Below are 22,458 nucleotides of genomic sequence, written 5' to 3'. Positions count from 1 at the left end.
CACATAAATGCTGTTAACATGTTTTTAACGTTTAATAAAAGGAACACTTCTTTCGGAGTTGTTGTTCATTGCTAACTCTGTGTGGGCAGTTTCATCTCCATAAATGTAAAGTCACTGTTTCTAAGCCCAAAATTAGGCTTTTCTGTGTTGATTTAAAGTTTTTATATGACTTTCTTTGTTTATCAGCCAACAAGAAAGCTGCTAAAACTGCTCTGTTGTTAAAAAATGTATTCATTATTTCATTATAAGTTACCTCCTGATTTCCTGAAGATTACTTTTTTGAAGTTTCATGTTATTTATTTCTATTTATTTTCATTCGTGTATTGTATGTTTAATTTCAATTGCTTTAGGCCTAAATGTTTTATGAATACTTTTTTTAGTAGACTATGTCTTACTGTATCTTGCTTGAAAATGTACTTTATTGCCTTGCTCTACCTTGGGGTTTTTTATCCAATTTTTTTGTGTGTGATACATGTATCCCCTGTGATCTTTGTTCAATAAAAAAAAAGAAGAAGAAAAAAAAGGAAGAAAAAGTACATGTCACTGTTAGCTGTTTAATATTCATAAGCCAATCTTCCACCACATTCATTAATTCGCCAGCTGACTAGCTCTCAACGTCTCCCTTGTAGCCAATCAGAATGCCTTGCCGGGTTACGCAATTAATATTCAAAAGTCAAACCTTCATCGTAGTAGTAGTGGTACTAGTATTACGGTCGGCTCGACAGTGACGGTAGGAGTTGCATCCTGTTTTTGCACGTTGCACGGATGAAATTATAGGCATGCCATGTTTATCTTCGGCATTTCAGTGGCCCGAGCGGTAAGAAGGTATTGTGAATTCTGTTGTTTAACACACGTTATGCTGTATGTGTTGTTGTTTGACTGGGTTGACATCGGTACTACTAATAACCGAATGCTTGAATGTGACTGGGGTCAAATAGACAAGCTATAAATGCACGAACTTACCTTCCAAACTTTAGTATTGGAGGATATCTGGTTTTAGTCAGGTTATCTCATTAGCTTCTCCCTGAACTAGGCAATGCAACTGGCATATGTGAAGTAGTATAACTGTATCACAAGCAGATCAGGTTCGCATTCCCTAGTTTGACAGACATGTGAAAGTGTCCATCGTTAGTACGGAAAACATCCACAGCTTGCGCAGCACAGCACACAGTTTCTCTTCTATATTCTCTTCTTTGTTTTATGAACAGTAATGTGTAGCTTTTCTTTTTCTAAAGTTACAAGAAGCTGCATAGAAGAGCCCATGCAATGCTTGCAAGCTTGTATTTGCACACTGGCTCTTTCTGGCTTTCTGTCACTGGCTCTTTCTTTCATACAGAAAGAAAGTGTATTAATACTGGCTCTTTCTTTGATATAATGCAGAGTCATTATATCTAGCTCAAAGCTCAAGATGACACTTCAGAATGGATCAATCATATCCGCCCACAGCTGCTCCAGCACAGTTGACAAGAACAACAGCCTGCGATGGGATCTGAGCCCAGAAGAGATCCGACATCGGACTCAGAGGCTGATCCAGCGGATACAGCAAGCCTTTGACTCCGTGGGCTCCGTGGACATCGGGAAGGTGTGCTTCGAGAATACTCTGCAAGTCATTGCAGATGCAAAAGCAGATTATGCCTGTGAGTGGCGAATGATAGCCTAACTTTCATATTGTATTAATGTGAAGTTTTTCTTCATCTGCTGTCATATTCACTTTTCCGTTCTCTGTTTCAGCTTCACGTCATATGTTGGACTTCCCCCAGTATGTGTCTCCATGTAAAGAGGTCAGATTGGCGAGCACCGAGGCTGAGAAACGCCTGTCCGATTTCGATGTGGAAATGAGCATGAGGGCGGATGTGTTTCAGAGACTTATAGTCCTGCAGGTAACACAACCACACACACTACAGTGCTGGATTTAGATCATTCCAGTGTAGAGTTATTCTGAATAATTCTGCTATTTTATTTCATTTGATTAATTGTGCAGTGGAACGAGTATCCAATTTTTATAGCCTATGATAATTTTCGTTGGCTATATAATAAATTGTGTCTCAGAGCACGCAGACGAAACACAATAAACATGATTGCCAGGGCTAAAGGAGTGTATGTGCACTAACCTCTAGCCCTCCATCCAAATATGTTCTTCTCCACTATTTAGTACACAAAAATTTCTATGTCAAATGAGAATGTAAAACTGATGCTTAAAGGGATAGTTCACCCAAAAATTCTGTCATTATTTACTCCAAACCCGTAGAACTTTCATTCATCTTCAAAATACAATTGAATATATTTTTAAGAGCTATGTTTCCATCCACCTGTTTTTATGCGCATTTTGGGATATCGCATAAAAAAACGCATGTTCGAAACGCCAAGATGAGCATAATTAAACAAGTGCGAATTAAAAAGAAAAATATATATATATATTTTTTTATCCGATAAGAAAAAAAAAAAAACGATGGAAATTTACCGAATAAAATTCTCGATGTGCATGAAAAAAACAAAACATGGGATGGCATAACTAGATCAACCAGCCGGACGATATCGTTGCACAGCATCTGAAATGCTTAATTAATTTATTATAGCATACGGAAATTATTATAGGCTATACAGTCGCATCTCCTACTACAGCAACTTCCATTTTCCTTAGTGATATTTAGTTCCTGTTTATCAGGAAGTGATGATTTTGTGCTCACTGAATGGAAACAGTGCTTTATTCACAAACATTTAATGCGATATTCCTGTTTTGTGTGTAATTTAAATTCGCAACTTTGGATGGAAACATAGCTAATGAAACCTAAAAGATTTCTATACCTCCATTGAAAATCCATTCCGTCAAAAACTAAAAGCTTCAAGACTTATATTACTTATATTGCATGTCAAGGAAGCACATTCGAGCCTGAATGCTCTATGTATGTGCGTTGATCAATGTTTATATGCGACTAAAAGCCTAAATTAAATCTGTTCATCATGTACAGTAATTGGGTCTTTTCAGAAGACTTGCCCTGCGTTCGAATATGCCCACTTCCCTACTATATAGTAGGCAAAAAACAGTATGTGAGACGAGTAGCATGTCCGAATGCATAGTATTGATAAAACATAAGGTGAAATACCTGGATGTCCTACTACTTCCACTGAGATTCTGAAGTGTGCATCTGATGGACACACTACACACATTCATAGCATATAGAACGTACCTTTTTAATGGTTGGGAAGCTTCAAGCCAAATTTCATACCAACTTACTGAACAGTATTTGATTTCGGATGCAGTTTAGGTTTAAACCACTCGATCCATATGGATTACTTTTACAATGTCTTTATGAACTTTTTGAGGCATCAACGTTTTGGTGTAATAGACTTTTAATAGAGAGTCAGAAATCTGTCAGATTTCATCACAATATCTTCATTTGTGCTTCAAAGAGGAAAAAAGGTCTTATGGGTTTGGAACAAACTGATTAGTAGTTTTCTTTATGTAACAGTTGAGTTCATTTAAATCAGTATTTTTAAATGTTAAACTATTAATATTGTAACCATCTCAGGGATGTGATTTTTCTGTATTTATACGGATTTCCAAGGTTTCCGACCTGAAAAGTATGATGACCCACGTGAATTGCTTAAATCCGAGAAAATAAATGATTGATGGTGGTGATGACGATTGAAATCGCAAAATGGCCTTAAACAATTACTAAATAAAAGTAAATACAGGACACTATTATCATGTTTGCCAGGGTTCAAAGCACTAAATGCAGTAAAAAAAAATATATATATAGATTTTTGACGATGCCGGTTTGTGGGAATGTGATATATAGCTTAGTGCGATCATCAAACAGTTGTGATGTCATTATATAAATATATAGTCTGCATGTTTCAGAGATTCAGTTTCGATTCACAGTATATTGTGTTTTTGAGACGCTTATAATTTGCATTTGGAGAAGGCCAACCATCTTCCCAACTCCGTAATGAGAATAGTTTATAAATCTGTAATTTTCCTTCTGTTTGTCTTTAGCTGATCACATGACATTGCCTTCACCTGCTTATTACAGTTTATGGGTCAGTTTTCTTGAATGAATGAATGAATATGTGTTGTTTGTTTTATTGGAGGTAAACAATATGACCTCTGTCATCACTCATCAATGGAGAACTTAATCTCTGGGTACTAAAAAGACGTCTGGCAAGCTGGAAACCGCGTCCAGTTTCATTGGGGTGACCCATAAAATGAGGCATGTGGCATGTGGCAGTGTTGGCTGTCCAAAACAGTTTCATGTTGCAGATTTCTCAAATTAAAATGATTATTTGAGTGGAAATCTCCCGTTGGAGTGAGCTGGACACTATTTTGTGCCTACTCAAACTTTCTACTCCAATAACGCTCATTTGACGAGGTTGTCCTCTCTCCAGGGTATTTACTGCCTTTTTAATTGGGCTGTAATAAAGTGATCCCGCTATTTCTACCGAAGGCCAGTGTGGCGTCCTCACGGAACCTGTGGAAGAGTCCATTCACAGGAAAGCATGTGACGCTCGTACGGTGTCGGACCCATGTCAGTTTGGCCTGGTGTCAGAACCGCGGCAGTAAACCTAACTTCAGCTGTCTCTGCATTTCCCTCTTTATCTTTATAGGAAAAACAATCCAGTGGTTTATTGCCTGAGTCGGAGAGATTCCTGGGACGACTCATTAAATTAGGCAAACGGAATGGATTGCACTTGTCTAAGGATATACAAGAAGTAGGTTTGGTTTGGTTTGGTGTTTACTATAAACTTGCCTGTGAGGATGAATTCACATATAATCCTGATTCTTCTTAGTAGAGTGTCTCTATTACTATTGCTCATGCTTTACAGTATTTACTTTTTAGTGATTTGAACAAACCCAAAAACCTGAAAAATGGACACCGGAGCATCAGCTTCTAAAATCATAGCAAAATTGTCACAGGCAAATACCTCTTATGTTTTGTTTAAGCTGAGCTGCTATTCTAGCTATTATTGCAAATAGAAAATTTAGCATGAAAAAAAAAAAACATGTATATGTGTGAAAAATGTATGATAATAAATACTATTTTTTAATGATTCTGATAAATATTAAGTAATGAATGTAAAAGCATGTATAGAAGTTTTTTTTATACATATACAAATTATAATTTGAAGTTGTAATATCTGTAAATGTGAAATGATTCACATTACTATGAAACATTATATTAATATGATAAATGTACATATAAATGTATACATTTTTTTATAATACTTAGCATTGAAATACTTTTATATTTATATGCATTTATGAATACATTTATATAGATGTATTTAAAAGGATAAATGCAAATTTTAAATCTCATTAATATAGAAAATAAATGTAAAACAATGTATAAAGCTTTTGTTTATATATATATACACTCACCTAAAGGATTATTAGGAACACCATACTAATACTGTGTTTGACCCCCTTTCGCCTTCAGAACTGCCTTAATTCTACGTGGCATTGATTCAACAAGGTGCTGAAAGCATTCTTTAGAAATGTTGGCCCAAATTGATAGGATAGCATCTTGCAGTTGATGGAGATTGCACATCCAGGGCACGAAGCTCCCGTTCCACCACATCCCAAAGATGCTCTATTGGGTTGAGATCTGGTGACTGTGGGGGCCATTTTAGTACAGTGAACTCATTGTCATGTTCAAGAAACCAATTTGAAATGATTCGAGCTTTGTGACATGGTGCATTATCCTGCTGGAAGTAGCCATCAGAGGATGGGTACATGGTGGTCATAAAGGGATGGACATGGTCAGAAACAATGCTCAGGTAGGCCGTGGCATTTAAACGATGCCCAATTAGCACTAAGGGGCCTAAAGTGTGCCAAGAAAACATCCCCCACACCATTACACCACCACCACCAGCCTGCACAGTGGTAACAAGGCATGATGGATCCATGTTCTCATTCTGTTTACGCCAAATTCTGACTCTACCATCTGAATGTCTCAACAGAAATCGAGACTCATCAGACCAGGCAACATTTTTCCAGTCTTCAACTGTCCAATTTTGGTGAGCTCGTGCAAATTGTAGCCTCTTTTTCCTATTTGTAGTGGAGATGAGTGGTACCCGGTGGGGTCTTCTGCTGTTGTAGCCCATCCGCCTCAAGGTTGTGCATGTTGTGGCTTCACAAATGCTTTGCTGCATACCTCGGTTGTAACGAGTGGTTATTTCAGTCAAAGTTGCTCTTCTATCAGCTTGAATCAGTCGGCCCATTCTCCTCTGACCTCTAGCATCAACAAGGCATTTTCGCCCACAGGACTGCCGCATACTGGATGTTTTTCCCTTTTCACACCATTCTTTGTAAACCCTAGAAATGGTTGTGCGTGAAAATCCCAGTAACTGAGCAGATTGTGAAATACTCAGACCGGCCCGACTGGCACCAACAACCATGCCACGCTCAAAATAGCTTAAATCACCTTTCTTTCCCATTCTGACATTCAGTTTGGAGTTCAGGAGATTGTCTTGACCAGGACCACACCCCTAAATGCATTGAAGCAACTGCCATGTGATTGGTTGATTAGATAATTGCATTAATGAGAAATTGAACAGGTGTTCCTAATAATCCTTTAGGTGAGTGTATATATATATATAAATGATTATTTTATGTTATAACTGCAAATGTAAAATTTTACGTATAAAAATTCAACAATAGTACAATTATAAATGTAAAATAATACATTTAAATTAATAAAAAAGAATACATTTATAATTTTTTGTTGGGGTCATGAAAACATTGGCAGGGCAAGGAGAAATTTGGACTTTCGTCCCGATTGAGCAAGCAGAAAATCTTCACTGTTGAGCCCTGGAAAAAAAATATATAGTTATTAATTATTTTTATTGGTCTTTCGATGTCTTTTTTTCCCCAGGAAATCAAGTCAATCTCTAAGAAAATAAGTGAACTCTCCATAGATTTCAACCAAAATTTGAATGAAGAAAATACAGTGCTGTTGTTCTCGCAAGAAGAGCTCGGTAAGTATGTTTATCTGTAGTATAACAGCTGTTTTAAGGGGCTTTCGCACCAGAGGAACGGTTTCATAGTTCCTGTAATTATTGGCGCAAGTACCCGCTTTTTGGCGTGTTCGCACCGCAGGAACTGGGAACGATTTTGGTTATAGGAACGCCTTTTGGTTAACACTAAATTAGCTGTTACTTTATAGTAGGGTGTAACTCAACAGGAACGCAAGTGTATGTTGATTGGCCGAACGCATGCCATACGAAACACCAGCACCCGCCATTTTTAAAAAGCTGTGTAAACAAACACAGTTTACATATATTTACTCCACAAACTAACTCCAGGAACATGGAAAACAGTGATAGATGGAGGCCATGAACTTCTCAACCTTTACGCTACAGAGTTGTTGATGTTGTTGAATGCTGCGCTTAAGTTTCTGTCGGCCGGCTTACGGCACTTCACAGTTCCTAGCGCCGGTGCGAATGCAACCAGGGAAATAGGGGAACATTTGGTTCTGCGGGACCGTCCTGGTGGCTAGTTCCTATAACTACCCCGGGGGTGGGACGATACAGGTACCTCACGATTCAATTCTGTGGCGATATGTGGTCCACGATATGATAATATCACGATTCGCGATATCTACGATATTCAATATATTGGAAGAAATTTCATCAACGATATATCACGATATATGTGACTGAAAAGAAAAAGAAGGAATAAGGAAATAAGGAAATTTTATGCATTTATTAATGCCAACATTTCCAACACTGTGCAAAGAAATATGCATTTGCATAATAACTCACTGCCTCCTGGTCTTAAATGTAAACACTGTACATCTAGACAGATAAAAGTGCATGAACATTACAAAACAACATGAACATTAACATGTGTAAACCATAATACTGAAACATCAGTAGCGAACGAGGTGCATTTGCAGATTCGTAGTGTTGCTGTTATATTTTATCTTTGCAAAGCAGTTCTTGCAGATTGCATAGTCTTTATCCAGTGCCTTTCCGTCGACTGTCTCGTAAAACCCTTTAGAGTGGAAACTAGCGGGTGGGTCTTTGATTAGTTTTTAGCGCAATTTTCCACCGGACAAAATTGCGATTGTTAACTCATGATTTCTGTTCTGTCTGTGCGCACCAATCTTGCACTTCTATCTACTCCTCAACCAGACCACCTAGAGACTTCGGGTTTTCGGCAGTATGTTAAGGAAGGTCTAATCTCGGGAACGCACAAAAAAAATCCAGGAAAAGATTTACTATCTCTTAGTGTTGTGATCCCATGACGTCAGAAAATTGCGCTAAAACACTCACTGAGTTTTTATTACTTGTTTATTGTTTTCCGCCATTCTTCTCGCTTCTCTTTTTTTCTGCAATTCTCTGTTGTTGTTAGTTAACTTGTGTTCTTCACCGGCCGCTGTTTGCGCCACTTTACCCCTATTTACTCGAACAGCGCCCCCCGCAAACAGAATGGTAGATATTGGGTAGTGACAGTGACACTGACAACGGGTAAATTAATCATTTTGTGTTGTAATAAAATATCGATATTGGGCGTTAGTGTATCGATTATTTATTGCGACAGAGAGCACAACAATATATTGCAATATCGATTTTTTTTCCCACCCCCCCTAACCCCGTATGAAAGCCCCTTTAGTGAACTCATCTTTGACACACTTTTCCTCCTTTCTTTCTCAAGTGGGCCTTGCGGAAAGCTACGTGAATGGTCTGGAGAAAACAGAAGATGGGCGGTATATAGTCACCCTTGCGTATCCCCACTACTTCCCCCTGATGAAGAGATGTCATGTTTCCGAAACCAGGAGGAAGATGGAGATGGCCTTTCACAGCAGGTGCAAGGATGTAGGTTCAACTCGTACTTTGGGTTCAGTTAGGCTTTGGAGGATTAGCCCAACTGGAATGAACAAATTGTTGTGTCAGGTGGAAAATCAGGGTATAGTTTTCCAGCCCTGGCAACTCAGTCATGGAAATAAAGCCATGTCCTAGTTATGCACTATTAATGTTTGTTCATTGTTTACAGGTGAACACTGCTATTCTTGAACAGCTGATTGAGTTGCGGGCAAGGCTAGCCAAACTTCTGGGCTACAGCAGTCATGCCAATTACATGCTGGAAATGACCATGGCCAAAAATTCTGAGAATGTGGCACGATTTCTTGGTATGTTTTCTTGTCTTTTTGTCCAGTTCTTTCTGTGAAGGATCTTCAGGCCTACATTCAGGCACACACAGGTTAATTCTGGAGTGACAGGCAGTTTGGTGACCCTTGTCCTCATGTTCAGTTGTGTGACCTGACAGTTTCATTATGTTGTCGTCTGTCTGTGGTGTTGCATAGACTCCTCTTGTAGCTTTTTGGTTGTGCTTTGCTGACTCTTCGTTTATTTTTATAATCATTAATTGACAGATACTATTTTACAGGCAGTTTTACTTGTGCTGATGAAAAACAAATTCTATGCACGATAATAGATAGAAAACATATTATATGTAAGAATCCGCCAACTAGTAGTTTCCTTTATTTCAAAAGTCTACAAAAAAATATTATTTTGAATCGGTTTAGTGAGTTTTGAGTAAAAATACTGGTAACACTTTTTACACTGTTACACATCTTACATATTAATTACTATAGTATTTACTATAGTAGTTACAGTAAATTATGCATAATTACACACAACTAAAGCTAAACCAAACCCTAATGTGTGTAGTAAGTTCATGTAGTTTGTTAATATTACACAGTACTTAAATGTATAATTAAACTGTAACAAGCACACCTTAAAATAAAGTGTAACCAGAAAATTGGTCATTCAGTAAATGATTTTACACGTTATTCACTCAAAAATATTTGAAAATATTTAAATAACTTTAATCAAAGAGCACCTATGTACAACCTTTGAGCGCATTAAGATATATTATATGAGATGTTCAAGATGTCATTATGTTGCAGATATACAGTTGTAATCTAAATTATTCAACCCCCATTGCAAATCAGGTTTATTGGCAAAATGTACAGACTTTCAGCTGTTTGCACTGAACAAATCAAACAAAAGTAATTGAAATAGCTCAACACAACAAATTTTTCAAGTGGTTTCCCCAAATTTAACTTCCCCAAAATGCAACTTTTTATGACTTCTGCAGTCTCAAAATTATTCAACCCCCTGAAGAGAATCCCTCACAACAGTGCAAAACAGGTGTTGCCTCAAGTACACCTGATGCAACTGATCAAGGGCTTCATTAGTTGCACCAGGTGTGCTTGAGCTAGAACACACGAAACTGGCTAGGTTTCTTGAGTGTCACGTTTGACTGCAAGTTAGAAATATGGCTAAGTCAAAAGAATGGTCCAAAAGTTAAGAGAAGATATCATCGCCCTTCACAAACAAGGAACAGGATACAAAAAGATAGCGAAGGCACTAAATGTTCCTAGAGACACCGTTGGAAGCAAAGTTTGTAAGTTCAAAGTTATAGAAATAGTGTTTACACTACAAGGACGGGGCAGAAAAAGGAAACTATCAACGGCTGCAACCAGATTTCTGAGAAGGCAGGTTCAGAAAAACCCTCGAGTGACTGCAGAAGACCTTCAGCAAGACCTGGTGGCAACAGGCACTGAGGGTTCAGCTGCACAGTAAGGCTCGTACAAAACGCATGCTAGAACTCCAAGACGTACACCACTACCCAAAAGCACAAGAAAAGTCGGCTCAAATTTTCTCAAAATCATTTAAATAAGCCAAAGAAGTTTTGGGATTCTGTTCTGTGGAGCGATGAAACAAAACTGGAACTTTTCGGCCCTCTGGATCAGCGGTGTGTCTGGAGGAAGAAGAATGAAGTATATGCTGTAAAGAACACTGTCTGCAGTTCAGCATGTTGGGGCTCGTGATGCTCTGCGGCTGCTTTACATCCTCTGGCACTGGAAACCTGCAGTGTGTGGAAGGCAAGATGGATTTATTGAAGTATCATTGGACCTTTCAACAGGACAATGATCCCAGGGTTGGAAGTGACAGGACAATGATCCCTCCAACAGGACAATGATCCCAAGCATACCTCAAATTCCACCAAGGCTTGGTTGCAGAAGAAGTCCTGGAAGAGTCTACAGTGGCCTCACAGTCACCTGACTTGAACCCCATAGTAAATCTCTGGAGGGATTTGAAGAAGGCGGTTGCAGGACGCAAACCCAAGAGTATCACTGAACTGGAGGTCATTGCTCATAAGGAACGGGCTAAGATTCCTCAGATACGCTGCCAGAAGCTGCTGTCCGGAAATACAGCTCGTTTGCAGCAGCTCATAACAGTATACGGGTGCTCTACTAAATATTAAAGATGCTTGCCCATGAAGGGGTTGAATAATTTTGAAAACTGCAGAAGTCATTAAAATATAATACACTTGAAACATGTTGTGTTGAGCTATTTCAATTACTTTTGTCTGATTTGTTCATTGCTAACAGCTGAAAGTCTGTACATTTGGCCAATAGACCTGATTTGCAATGGGGGCTGAATGATTTAAATGTTTTTAATGTTTTTGAGAGAAGTCTTTATGTTCACCAAGGCTGCATTTATTTGATAAAAAAATACAGTAAAAAAAGTAATATTTTGAAACATTATTACAATTTAAAATAACTGTTGATAACACTTTTTTTTTTACAATGTCCTTATGTTACATGTAGTTACTTACTGTAGAAATAACTATAAATTATGCATAATTACATGCAACTAACCTTAAACCAAACCCTAACCCTATAGTAAGTGCATGTAGTTAATTATTATTATTATTATTATTATTCAGTACTTAAATGTATAATTACACTGTAACAAGGACACCTTAAAATAAAGTGTAACCAGACTGTTTTGTATTTAATTATATTTGAAATGTAGTTTATTTCTGTGATCAAAGCTGAATTTTCAGCATCATTACTCCAGTCTTCAGTGTCACATGATCCTTCAGAAATCATTCTAATATGATGACTTGATGTTCAAGAAACATTTATGATTATCATCAATTAGGGCTGGGCAATATATCGCATGACATTGTTAGGCGCATCTCGTCAGTAAAGCCGGTTCCTTGATTAGTAGTAAATCGCCATCACCTGCTTTCAGATGGAGCGGCATTTACAACACAGATTGCCGTAGTTAACTGACAAGCTGAGCCATATCGCATTAATTATCGCAGGCGATACGTTGTAAAACGTTGTGATTTTTTTGTAAAAAAATCTGTTGTAAATGCCGGTCCATCTGAAAGCAGGTGATGGCGATTTACTACTAATCAAGGAACCGGCTTTACTGACGAGATGCGCCTAACAATGTCATGCGATATATCGCCCAGCCCTATCATCAATGTTGAAACAGTTGTGCTGCTTCATATGTTTGTGGAAACTGTGATACATATTTTTCAGGATTCTTTAATGAATAGAAAGGGGTCAAACACTATGAGCTATGACCACCATCAACACAAGTGGAGCAAATCATGGTGACTATTTTGTATCAACTGTGTGTGTAAAGCTCTGGGCTTTAGGCTTAATCCCAATTCACCCCTTGCCCCTACCCCTCCGTTTTGCGCGTTCCCGTGAAGGGGTAGGGTTGTCTCGATTCTCTTTTGGTTGGAGGGGTAGGGGTAGGGGTAGGGGTAGGGGTAGGGGGAAGGGCCAGATAGCCCTTGAAACGAAGATTTTTCGGGACCACACTTCAAACGAAGGGGTATGAGAAATGTACCTGCATACACCGGCTACAGAGGCAACATAGCTGCCAATAATCATTTTCTTTATGTCACATTCAATCTTGTGTTCATATTTACGGTCATGTTCTTCAAAGAAACGGTTGCAAAAAAATCGCTAAAGTTCGTTAACAATATGACGCGTGTAAAAAGCAAAAGTTTGAAGCGAAGTGGACGCGCGAATGAGGCGAATTCGCGTCCAGCGCGCTGCACTAAACGCCACATTCGCGCCGCAAGACCTCCAGACGTGCGTAAACGCGTCTTTACATTGACTTAACTTTGAAATCACTCGCGCAAGACGCTCTATTCGCGTTTGGTGTGAACGCAGCATTAGGCGTTGAAGATATCGTCATCTCCGTTGTTTTCTGCGAACTTCAGAAGAAAAATGCAAAAACAAAATAGCTGTAACTCACGCAGTTGTGATGACTACAGCTGATGACGGTATCTTGGAAGTTTGTGATAAACATTGGCGCATCTCCTGTGAGTAGGCGCTAGCGACGACGTATAATGACTTGTAACGGTGTAGTAGTGGTGTCCCATCACAGACGAATATTTTCACCCCTACGCCTTGCCACTCTGTTTCAAGGGGTAAGGAGTAGGTGAAAGGTAAGGGGTAGGCGAGGGGTATAAAATAGAATTGGGATTGAGCCTTAGTCTGTTGCCATAGTCAATGTGTGGGATGTTGCCGAAATGGCTTGGGCATCTTACAGCAGGATAAAGTTTCCTGTCACCCAAGTACACACAGTTCCAGGTGTCGCCCTGGCCTCCAGATACCCCATATCTCAATCCAAATCAAGTACAAAATCTGGTACAAAACGTCCCATCCATGGTCACTTCACCCAATGTGCAGGACTTAAAGTGTCTGCAGCTAATTCTTTGGTGCCAGATAGATACCACAGGACACCTTCAGGGGTGTCAGAGCAGTTTTGGCAGGTGCTCATAGTGTTTTAGCTCTGAACAATTTTCCAGCTGTCTAAATAACCAAACTGTTTTTGGTGCTCAATAGATGAGTTGTATACGAGGTTGAGACCAGTTGGCGAGCAGGAGCGGCACGACCTGCTGTCACTCAAACACGCTGACTGTGAGAGGCGGGGCTTGGCCTTTGACGGACAGCTGCACGCATGGGACATGCCCTACTACATGAACCAGGTGGAACGAGTGAAGTTTGCGGTGGACAAGGACAAACTGATCGAGTACTTCCCTCTGGAGGTGGTGACGGAGGGCCTGCTGAACATATATCAGGATCTGTTGGGTCTGGAGTTCCAGCAGGTGGAGAACGCCCATGTGTGGCACGATAGCGTCAAACTGTACTCAGTACTGGACTCTGTGACTGGAGATGAAATTGGACAGTTTTACTTGGACTTGCATCCCAGGTAAACCATTCTAGACATTCTAGATCCATTATAATCATTAAGTATGTTTATCTTAATGTTTGAGTACCAATAATCAAATTATGTTTTGGATTGTCTAATTGGTCTTGGCTAACTAGTAAATTTTCCTTGGTCAACAAGCTTCAGCAGAAACGATTTGTTCATAGACCAGCTCAATCAGCTTGGTTCTGCTAGTGAACAGAATAGCTATGCTGGTCCAGCAAAGTCAAGTGGTGCAACCAACATGCAAAAAAAAAAAAAAAAACAGGGAATGATATCATGGAGATGAGATCAAGGTCATCTCTTTTGCTCTTTTGAAATATCAGTTAACATTTCCAAACTTGTTTTTGCCATTAATTGTAATAATCCAGTGAGATTTTTGAATGCAAAAGGAGTCTGACAACAGCCGGTATGATCTGATCATCTCACCATCATTGAGTCTGTCTGTGATTACATGAAGAAACAGAAGAAAACTGAGACAAAGGTCAAGCTCAGGGAAGAAGGAGCTCAGACGTTAAACGTAACTTTAATTGTAAAATAAACATAAACAACCAGGCAAAAAGAGCGGCAGCAGCCGACTGCGCCATATAAGCACGATAAAAACTGCGAGGTAAAATGTCCCGGGCTCTCGGCCCCACCCTGCTGTGTACCACATTAACGTTATAAAACTTTAATACATTAGCTCATTCATGAACATGAGTCCCGTCAGATTGCTTTCCATCGGCTGCGGAGGTGAAGACGACACTCCCATGATTCCATGCTCATTCACCACATCATCAAGCTACACCTTTGTTATTGTTTTGAATAAGTGACCTCTAGCGGTGAAATTGACATATTTTGCCTTTAAACTAAAATTGAAATGAAAACTGAAAATGTAAAACAAAAGCGAATTCAAAATATTAATAAATACTATCTGTGGGTTCTTGATGAGTCTAAAATCCAATAATCTGAATTTTAGTCCTTAAAATGTTGATTTAGGTCTTAACTTTATTGGCTTATGAAGTTAACGTTAGTGCTCAAAACTGAGGGATAATGAAGGATTTTGAAGAGTACAACTGATGGACACTTCGCTTCATGATCCTTTGTGCAGCGTATACAATTGTGCAAGAATCGTGCCTCCTTAATTGGCTGAAGTAATAATAACGTTGGGTCCCCGGCCTACACCCTTCATCATCTCTTCACAGTTCTCACTCTGGAGGGTTAGGGCATAGGGATGAGTCCCTCAGAATGAAACACAGGGTCAATACAAATTTGGAAAATGGGTGAACAAAGCCATCAAATTATTTATTTTTTTCCTTTTAATGTTTTATTTGATATTCTGTTTTTTATTTTATTTCAGCCCATCAATTTCTTGGTTAAACACTATTTTTTACAGTCTATGGTTAAACACAGTTCTGTGTAGTCACGTTCAGTTGATTGTTCATGTTGAATGTGAATAGATAAACTTTTGGACGTGAAAGGACATGAAATAAGTCTTAAATTGCATTCATAATGGTCTTAAAAAAAAGTCTAACATTCAGCCTGTTGAAACCTGCAGAAACCCTGCATAAATAATACAAAACATAACACTGAATCCAGCCTGGAAATTCATGCTGATCAAAACTAAACGAGGTTTGTTAACTTAAAGCACCCCAGTGCAGTTCTGAGTCTCTTAAGAGCATGCAGATGAAATCTGATGAATACTTCATGTGCTTCTCTGACTGAGGAACTGGCTTATTGGCCGTTGATGTAATGACCTCCAGATGTATTGGTCTGTTTTACTCTTCAGGGAGGGCAAGTACGGCCATGCTGCATGCTTTGGGCTCCAGCCAGGATGTCTTCGGCCCGATGGGAATCGTAGGATACCTGTGGCCGCAATGGTGTCCAACTTCACGAAACCCACACGCAACTGGCCTTCCTTACTGCAGCACCATGAGGTGGAGACCTTCTTCCATGAGTTTGGACATGTCATGCATGAGCTCTGCTCCCGGGTACGTCAGTATTCTCAAACATAAAGATCGAGGGTCCGAATGTCTGAGACCACACTGAAGGAAAATCTCAGATCAATAAGAAGTAAAACTGGTGGTACCAAATGAGCTCTTCTGTGTCAACCTGCATGTTCCAGACGCGCTATGCAGAGTTCAGTGGGACGCAGGTGGAGACTGACTTTGTGGAGGTGCCGTCTCAAATGCTGGAGAACTGGGTTTGGGAGAAAGAGCCTCTCAGGAGGATGTCCCGCCACTACAAAGATGGCAGCCCGATCCCAGACGGCCTGCTGGATAAACTCATAGCATCTAGAGTGGCCAACACAGGTCAGATCTGACCCCACATTCACCACACCTATATAATCATCATCTGTTCTGTTTGAAAACATATGTTTGAACTTATTTTGAGGGAAGATTATTCAGAGGGAAGTAACATATATATATATTAGGGCTGTCAAAAGATTAATCGCGATTAATCACATCCAAAATAAAAGTTTGTGTTTACATAATATATGTGTGTGTACTGTGTATAATTATTTTGTATATATCAATACACACACATGCTTGTATATATTTAAGAAAAATGGGTAATTTATATATAAAAAAATTATATTTATATATAATATAAATTATATATAAATATATACAGTGTATGTATGCAAATATTTCTTAAAAAAAAAAAAAAATATATATATATATATAGGCCTAAAATTATCTAACACATATGAACAAAATTATATTTTGCATTTTTGGGAACATTAAGATTCCTTTTTTATTTTTTAATGGCCATAAAAGAGTTTTTTTTTATTCTCAATGGTGATTCTCATTAGATTCACTGTTATGCAATGCTTTATTTATAATATTTTTTTATTTTATTTATATAACAATTACTATCTTTTTGTATTAAAAAAATGAAAATTTGGGGAGAAGAGAAATTTGCTTGGATGTCACTAAAATATTACAGTGGTCTTAAAAATAGGATTAATTTTCTTAATTAACTTAATTACTCGCCCTCATGTTGCTCCAACCCCGTAAGACTTTCGTGCACAAAAAGTATTCTCGTCGCTTGATAAACTTAAGGTTCAGCCACTGTAGTCACTTTAACTATTTTAACGATATCTTTAGTGCTCATACTAACACCAAAGTACTCTTGTGTCTTAGTTCTTGGCCATATTATAAAATATTTATTGGTTTTTGACATATTAGGTCATCCTTGCATTCGATTAGTAATTGTAACTCAACACTTTGTTTAGTAAAAATTACACTATTAACAGTTTACTGCTGAAACATTACTCTGATCTGACAGCTTTTCCTGTTACTTTAAATATCTTCTATACATGTTTGTGGTAAAGGGGTAAACACATATAAATATATATCAGTTTTTTTTCATCTGAACCGGTGTCTGTCCGCAGGTCTGATGAACCTCAGGCAGATTGTTCTCAGTAAAGCTGACCAAACGCTCCACACTAAAGACAGAGCGGACACCGCAGCCGAGTTTGCCAAGCACAGCAAAGACATCCTGGGAATCCCAGCCACACCAGGTCATAAACACAGTCCCAACACGCTTATGACACCTCGTCTAATGAGCACATCAACACATCAACGACTATTCAGTGTTCAGCAGCTCGGTGTGAACACTCATTACACATGCAGAGAGCTTAGCCACCCACAACAGAGCTCATTTGCATATGGGCGCTGCTTTTACATTCTTTTTCTACATAGACTTGTGCTAAACATGTGTTGTACTGTTGCGTTTGCGTCTCGCAGTGTCTTGCGCATGATACGGCTAAAAACATGGCAATGACCCTGTTGCCAGAGTAAAGAAATTGTATTAACCCTTTATACGATCACACCGGTGTGATTAGAACGTCGCTCTGCGTCACACAGACTATATAAATTGATGACGTGTTTTATTCATATCAGATACACATTGTGTTAGTAACTATAAAGTTTATTCTTCTCCCACTTCACCGGCCACTTACTTTCATGTATTTCGTGAGAAGTGGATGAATTGACATGCTGGAAAACCGACAGGTACTATTCTCTGAATTGCGGTGCAAACTACCACTACCACTATCACGCGTTACAGATCAGCAAACATGATCATTATAAACGTTTATAATAACAATAATAAGGTGATGCGTTCTAAAATAACTCGCACTGGGCGTCAGCTATAATATTTTAAACTTGCGTGTGAAAGGGTTCAATTGATTTAATTATATCACTCAGCAAACGTCTCTAGACCCGTTTTTACTCAGCCTGGTGTCTCACGTGTTTAAAAGGAAACATGCGTTCTGTGTGAACAGCCACAGAATGTGTTTATTTTTTATCCACTACATGGCTTTTCCATAGTTTTTCTTTGTAAACATGACACAGCATTTAAGAATGCACAAATGCAGGAATTGAAATGAATTGCCTCTTAAAGGTACAGAAGTCCAATCTGGAGGTTTAATTGTAAAAGTCTAGACGGGCATGTTTGACTGTTGCACTCTTGTCTTTTGCAGCATCTCACACAGGACATGGTGTTCTGAAAACACAATGCTGAAGTTAAAAGAAGTTTAACTTTGAAAGAAACATCTCTCTAGACACTGCGTTTTTTCCATTTCACTGCCATACTGGATAGTAACTGATTATTCAGTGGGTACGGAAAGTATTCAGACCCCCTTAAATTTTTCACTCTTTGTTATATTGCAGCCATTTGCTAAAATCATTTAAGTTCTTTTTTTTTTCCTCATTATTGTACACACAGCACCCCATATTGACAGAAAAACACAGAATTGTTGACATTTTTGCACATTTATTAAAAAAGAAAAACTGAAATATCACATGGTCCTAAGTATTCAGACCCTTTGCTCAGTATTTAGTAGAAGCACCCTTTTGATCTAATACAGCCATGAGTCTTTTTGGGAAAGATGCAACAAGTTTTTCACACCTGGATTTGGGTATCCTCTGCCATTCCTCCTTGCAGATCCTCTCCAGTTCTGTCAGGTTGGATGGTAAACGTTGGTGGACAGCCATTTTCAGGTCTCTCCAGAGATGCTCAATTGGGTTTAAGTCAGGGCTCTGGCTGGGCCATTCAAGAACAGTCACGGAGTTGTTGTGAAGCCACTCCTTCGTTATTTTAGCTGTGTGCTTAGGGTCATTGTCTTGTTGGAAGGTGAACCTTCGGCCCAGAGCACTCTGGAGAAGGTTTTCGTCCAGGATATCCCTGTACTTGGCCGCATTCATCTTTCCCTCGATTGCAACCAGTCGTCCTGTCCCTGCAGCTGAAAAACACCCCCACAGCATGATGCTGCCACCACCATGCTTCACTGTTGAGACTGTAGTGGACAGGTGATGAGCAGTGCCTGGTTTTCTCCACACATACCGCTTAGAATTAAGGCCAAAAAGTTATATCTTGGTCTCATCAGACCAGAGAATCTTATTTATCACCATCTTGGAGTCCTTCAGGTGTGCTTTCATGTGTCTTGCACTGAGGAGAGGCTTCCGTCGGGCCACTCTGCCATAAAGCCCCGACTGGTGGATGGCTGCAGTGATGGTTGACTTACTACAACTTTCTCCCATCTCCCGACTGCATCTCTGGAGCTCAGCCACAGTGATCTTTGGGTTCTTCTTTACCTCTCTCACCAAGGCTCTTCTCCCCCGATAGCTCAGTTTGGCCGGACGGCCAAGGGTTCTGGTCGTCCCAAACGTCTTCCATTTAGGGATTATGGAGGCCACTGTGCTCTTAGGAACCTTAAGTGCAGCAGAAAATTTTTTGTAACCTTGGCCAGATCTGTGCCTTGCCACAATTCTGTCTCTGAGCTCTTCAGGCAGTTCCTTTGACCTCATGATTCTCATTTGCTCTGACATGCACTGTGAGCTGTAAGGTCTTATATAGACAGGTGTGTGGCTTTCCTAATCAAGTCCAATCAGTATAATCAAACACAGCTGGACTCAAATGAAGGTGTAGAACCATCTCAAGGATGATCAGAAGAAATGGACAGCACCTGAGTTAAATATATGAGTGTCACAGCAAAGGGTCTGAATACTTAGGACCATGTGATATTTCAGTTTTTCTTTTTTAATAAATGTGTAAAAAAGTCAACAATTCTGTGTTTTTCTGTCAATATGGGGTGCTGTGTGTACAATAATGAGGAAAGAAAAAGAACTTAAATGATTTTAGCAAATGGCTGCAATTTAACAAAGAGTGAAAAATTTAAGGGGGTCTGAATACTTTCCGTACCCACTGTATGTAATCTGGATTACGTTATCAGATTCTTGTAATTGGATTATTAAGACACTCATAATCATACTACAGTTATATTTTTTTATTGATTACATATTTACACAATGTTAGTAAATTGTTCATAATTTATTGATTCTCCCCAATTCTTCTTTTTTAATTTCTAAATAAATGTTCCTGTCTAAAAAAGCCTATCACTTACATATGATATGTTCGAAAAGTCTTCTAGATTTGTGTAATTGCACACAACAGCCACTAGTCGTGTGGCAGCAGTTATATGAAAAACATTAAGTAAATACATTAACCATGTATTACTGTCTTTGGGAGGTTTTTGTCTTGCAAACACATTAAAATGCACAAATTCATGTCATTTCATATGTTATTTATTATATTGGGTTGACTAAAAACAATACATTTTAAGGTTTACAATTAATTCAGTGAGATTAATGTAATAAATGATGTAGTAAACTACAATCAAATCTATGCATATATAATCAAATAAAAATTTGATTCAAAATCGAGAATTGATTTTTAATCGAATCATGACCTCAAGGATCGATTTAAATCGAATGATTCCCACCCCTAATGTATTTATTTAGAAGATGTTATGACATTTTGTTCTTTCAAAGCAAAAGACCTGTAGCCTCTTAAGCATTATCTTCATATTTCTGTACATGTTCTGCAGGCACAAACATGACGGCCAGCTTCAGTCATCTAGCCGGAGGATACGACGGTCAGTACTACAGCTACCTGTGGAGTGAAGTCTACTCCATGGACATCTTCTTCACTCGCTTCAAGAAGGAGGGCATCTTGAATCCAAAGGTTTCACTCTTGTTATTCCAGCTTGCCATTGGTCAGAGTGAATGGAGAAAACATGTGACTGATGTTTAGATTGTCTCATCATGGCACAGCACATTTTAATAGAGAACTGAGTCATAACAGCAGTTGATAGTTACCACATGACTGATGTGCCAGCATTTCCACATTCATATGTCCATTTAGGGCACGTCGCAGACTCTTATCAAGAGTGACGCACATGTGAGTTCATTGTCAAACTGCTGTCGAGGGATTATCTGCCACGAAGAGATCAATATTATTTATAATAATAGATACCTCAGGAATAGTACTAGCTGAGAATAGATTGTTCATACAATTGTTGTGTAAATGAGTGAGTGTTGTGTCATAGTTAGTCATAGTATTGTCGAAGGATGAGTCTGTGTTGCATTCAGAGGAAGATTATTTGTAGAGCGCTTTCACAATGTGTGTTTTTCAGCAGCTTTACAGACAGCGCTTGTTTCAATGCCATCGTTTAGATTAGATTAGACTAGTGAAATTCCAGTGTATAAATGACACCATCTGGTCTTTAATGTAATCATATGTTTTGATTATGTGTTTTGACATGCAGGTGGGCCGGGAATACAGGCGCGTGGTCCTGGAAACGGGAGGTTCAGTGGATGGCATTGATATGCTGAAAACGTTCCTGGGTCGTGAACCATGCCAGGATGCGTTTTTTCAGTGTAAAGGACTCGCCCAAACAATTACAGAACAAAACTCTCATTGACGTCGGACTGTGAACTACAGGAAAGCAACTTTTCTGAATATATAGAGATCCAATGACACATGCATCCTTAGTTTTCATTGTAATAGTAGTAATATACAGAATATAATTTTAAGTTGTATTTCCTGCTGGTGTTTTGTTTCCTTTATAATCAATTACACATTTAAATGAAGGTAGCTATTAGCTTTTATGCAAACTGAGTCATGCATGAAGAGTCTTCAAGGTCTGTGCAGTCTCAAATGTGAGGGAAATAACAAATAAAATATTAGGTTAACTTCAAAGCTTACTTCAAAGAGATAATGACTAAGTTTGCTGAACTTTAAGTTAAGTGAAATGACAGTGTAAAGTGTAAAATATAAATCTGTATTTCCATGATGAATAATGTATTTGCAATATAGGGATCATAACATTATGTTAATAAGTATGTAAATACAGTACTATGGTACAGTATTATAAACCAGACATATAATGCCTCATTATCCACAAAGAGTCCTTGGCCTGAAAAGTCGAAGACCCCCGTCATTGAAGATTTAAAGTGACAGTGACACCACTGAACACTAGGGGGAGACAGACACCAACCGATAGCACTCTAAACGAGCCAGTGTTGAATAAAACAGTGTTAGACATTTAAGGTTATCAGTTTTTCACTATTACATAAAATATGAACTAGAGACTAA

General features: G+C 38.7%; 1 protein-coding gene across 4 annotated transcripts; it reads left to right on the top strand.

Moving 5' to 3' along the window:
• Window positions 1-689: 689 nt before the first annotated feature.
• nln (neurolysin (metallopeptidase M3 family)) lies at window positions 690-22,181 on the top strand. 4 transcript variants are annotated; one of them, XM_084400294.1, is made up of 13 exons: window positions 695-825; window positions 1,381-1,637; window positions 1,732-1,880; window positions 4,606-4,710; window positions 6,873-6,975; window positions 8,657-8,817; window positions 8,996-9,131; window positions 13,671-14,037; window positions 15,803-16,004; window positions 16,139-16,325; window positions 17,411-17,539; window positions 20,909-21,045; window positions 21,629-22,181. In XM_084400294.1, exons 1-13 carry the CDS (start codon window positions 785-787, stop codon window positions 21,782-21,784), a joined length of 2,130 nt encoding a protein of 709 aa, XP_084256420.1. In that variant the 5' UTR covers window positions 695-784; the 3' UTR covers window positions 21,785-22,181. The 4 variants fall into 4 exon arrangements, with proteins under 4 accessions (XP_084256423.1, XP_084256420.1, XP_084256421.1 ...); XM_084400295.1 differs by having other exon boundaries at window positions 695-817; window positions 21,629-22,059; XM_084400296.1 differs by having other exon boundaries at window positions 711-730; window positions 21,629-22,059.
• The last annotated feature ends 277 nt before the right edge of the window (window positions 22,182-22,458 follow it).

Source organism: Rutilus rutilus (assembly GCF_951802725.1).
Source record: "Rutilus rutilus genome assembly, chromosome: 25".
NCBI classification, from domain to species: domain Eukaryota; kingdom Metazoa; phylum Chordata; class Actinopteri; order Cypriniformes; family Leuciscidae; genus Rutilus; species Rutilus rutilus.
This window is presented reverse-complemented; position numbering and strand designations above follow the sequence as displayed.